The sequence below is a fragment of the Arvicola amphibius genome, chromosome 12 (assembly GCF_903992535.2).
Source record: "Arvicola amphibius chromosome 12, mArvAmp1.2, whole genome shotgun sequence".
NCBI lineage: Eukaryota > Metazoa > Chordata > Mammalia > Rodentia > Cricetidae > Arvicola > Arvicola amphibius.
Genome location: NC_052058.2, coordinates 5313431 through 5315830, shown reverse-complemented (window position 1 = coordinate 5315830; position 2400 = coordinate 5313431). Strand labels below are relative to the sequence as shown.

General features: G+C 45.1%; 1 protein-coding gene across 1 annotated transcript; it reads left to right on the top strand.

The window, feature by feature from the left end:
- The first annotated feature begins 1242 nt into the window (after nt 1-1242).
- LOC119827917 (40S ribosomal protein S26-like) lies at nt 1243-1665 on the top strand. Its single transcript, XM_038349867.1, has one exon. It carries the CDS (start codon nt 1258-1260, stop codon nt 1603-1605), a length of 348 nt encoding a protein of 115 aa, XP_038205795.1. The 5' UTR covers nt 1243-1257; the 3' UTR covers nt 1606-1665.
- The last annotated feature ends 735 nt before the right edge of the window (nt 1666-2400 follow it).

Here is a 2400-nt window from a genome sequence, read left to right as displayed (position 1 = left end):
GCCTCTGGGGACTCCTCTGCCTCCACCTCCGTCTTCCCATAGGGCTTCTGGGATTACAGATGCTGACTACCACCTCTGGTTTACATGAGTTCTGGGGATCTGAACTTGGGTCCTCATACTTTCAAGGCAAGCACTTTCCCCACCAAACTATCCCTCTAGGCCTCCACTGGGATTTATTGTTAAATGTTCGCCTCTTTACATGTTTTTTAAAAAACATTATTATTGTCTTAGATGCTCACTCTATTCAGTAATGACAGAAAACCAAAAGAGCTAATAATAAAAAGGAGGTGATCAAAAACTCGGGAGACGAAAGGAGAAAACCTTCCTTTCTCCTAAGCTGTTATCTAGTGTGAACAGGAAACAACTTACTTCTATAGATGTTTGTCCCCAGATCTAATGTCTGACAACATACGTCTGGATAGCATTTTCTACTGGTGCATCTCTGCTACGTCTTTAATGGCTGATTCTGTGAGGCAATGCCATGGGAACTTGAGAAGTACGGGTGTCTCAGGACATGAAGGAGATGGAGCTAGTGGGGCTGGGACAATGGCTGACAAGATGTCCGTATCCCCCAGCAGCCCCACGCTGCACCGTGGTCACCCTCCCCTTTCTATCCCTCCAGCTCACACATGAGAGCAGAGGTTTGTGCTCTGTGGGGGTGAACCAGAGGATTCGGGGTTGGGTTATTTGCATTGCTGGAAAGAATTACGTCTTGAAAGCAGGTCCGTTAGGGGGAGCCTCCACAGTGAAAGACAACACCCCCAGACTTTCTCCCTCACTAGACTTCCCAGAGTCCAGAAGTCAGGGCAGACTGGAAACCCTTTTTCTGGTTAGCCCAAGATCACAGACATCCAAGTGCAGACAGCTAAGAATCCAGGAGAGAGATGACTGGGTTAAACTGCCTCAGAAGAGAGACCATTGCTTCTGAAGTATCACTTGCTCAAGTTTAACTAGCCCTTCAGTTCCCTATTTAAAATCATAAGATTACTATCTATTTGAGGAAAGCTTGTCACAGGGAAGACAAAGACTAAACAACAGAAAAAACAACTCTGGAGGAAATAGAGACCACGAATAGATACAAAACTTGTGTGCTGATAGTGGCTGAATTACTTCCTGGTTCGTAAACTTATAACTTTTAGTCTTCCGCCAGCATGTAAAATAGTCCCGTTGATACTTTACTCCACAGGCGTAGGAATCTCGTACTATATAAGAGTGGCCGGCGAGGTGCCGGATCCTCTTTCGGGACTTTGCTCCAAGATGACCAAAAAAAGGAGAAACAACGGTCGTGTCAAAAAGGGCCGCGGCCATGTGCAGCCAATTCGCTGCACTAACTGCGCCCACTGTGTGCTCAAGGACAAGGCCATTAAGAAGTTCGTCATTCGGAACATCGTCGAGGCGGCTGCCGTCAGGGACATATCCGAAGCAAGTGTCTTCGACGCTTATGTGCTCCCCAAACTCTATGTCAAGCTGCATTACTGTGTGAGCTGTGCTATTCATAGCAAGGTGGTCAGGAATCGATCTCGGGAAGCTCGGAAGGACCGAACACCCCCACCACGATTTAGACCTGCTGGTGCTGCACCACGACCCCCACCAAAGCCCATGTAAAGTGGCTTCGTAGAGACAGAAGAAAACACCTTGGAAAAATAAAATGGGACTTAGACTTTATGTAAAAAAAAAAAAAAAAAAAAAAAAAAACTTGTGTGCTAAAAAGCTGACTCAGAAATATTTTTAAAATTAGACCTATGAAACAAGAACAAAGCACTGTTTAAAAAGAACATTCTGCGACTATGGAACCACTTTTGAAAGTTGAAAATATGATTGTCAGGCTGGGAGGCCACTCCGGTGGTGAAGCGATTATGAGGAATTATGAGGAATCCCCCAGAACCACGCAGAGTTAGGTGTGGTGGCATGTGTCTCTAATATCACCTCACTTGTGGTGCCTAGAAGGCAGAGAAGAGACGCCATAGGGGCTCACAGGCTGGACTTGCTGGTGAGGGAATGGTGAGATAGACCCTGTCTCACAGGTGCAAGGCAAAGACTGGCCCCTGTGGCAGTCCTTTGGCATCAAAGCTGTGCTATGCACATGCCCCTCCACCCACACACATCCATCCACATAGCCATGTATACATATATATGACACATGCACAAACATACAAAGATAAGATTGCATAAAAGAAAAAATGAAGGAAGAGGATAAAGTTCTGAAAAATTCTAATACAGAGGAATAACTGGATAAATAGAGAAAACAGAAAAGATTTTTTTTAAAAAAAAAATTAGACAATGAGGCTGGAGAGATGGCTCAGCAGTTAAGAACTCTTATTGTTCTTATAGAGGACCCAAGTTTGGTTTCCAGCACCCACATGGTGGCTGACAACTAATTGTAACTCTAGCTCCAGAGGA

Bases quoted from the DNA above. Each gene is read 5' to 3' on its own strand.
- LOC119827917 (XM_038349867.1), top strand. From the start codon at position 1,258: ATGACCAAAAAAAGGAGAAACAACGGTCGTGTCAAAAAGGGCCGCGGC.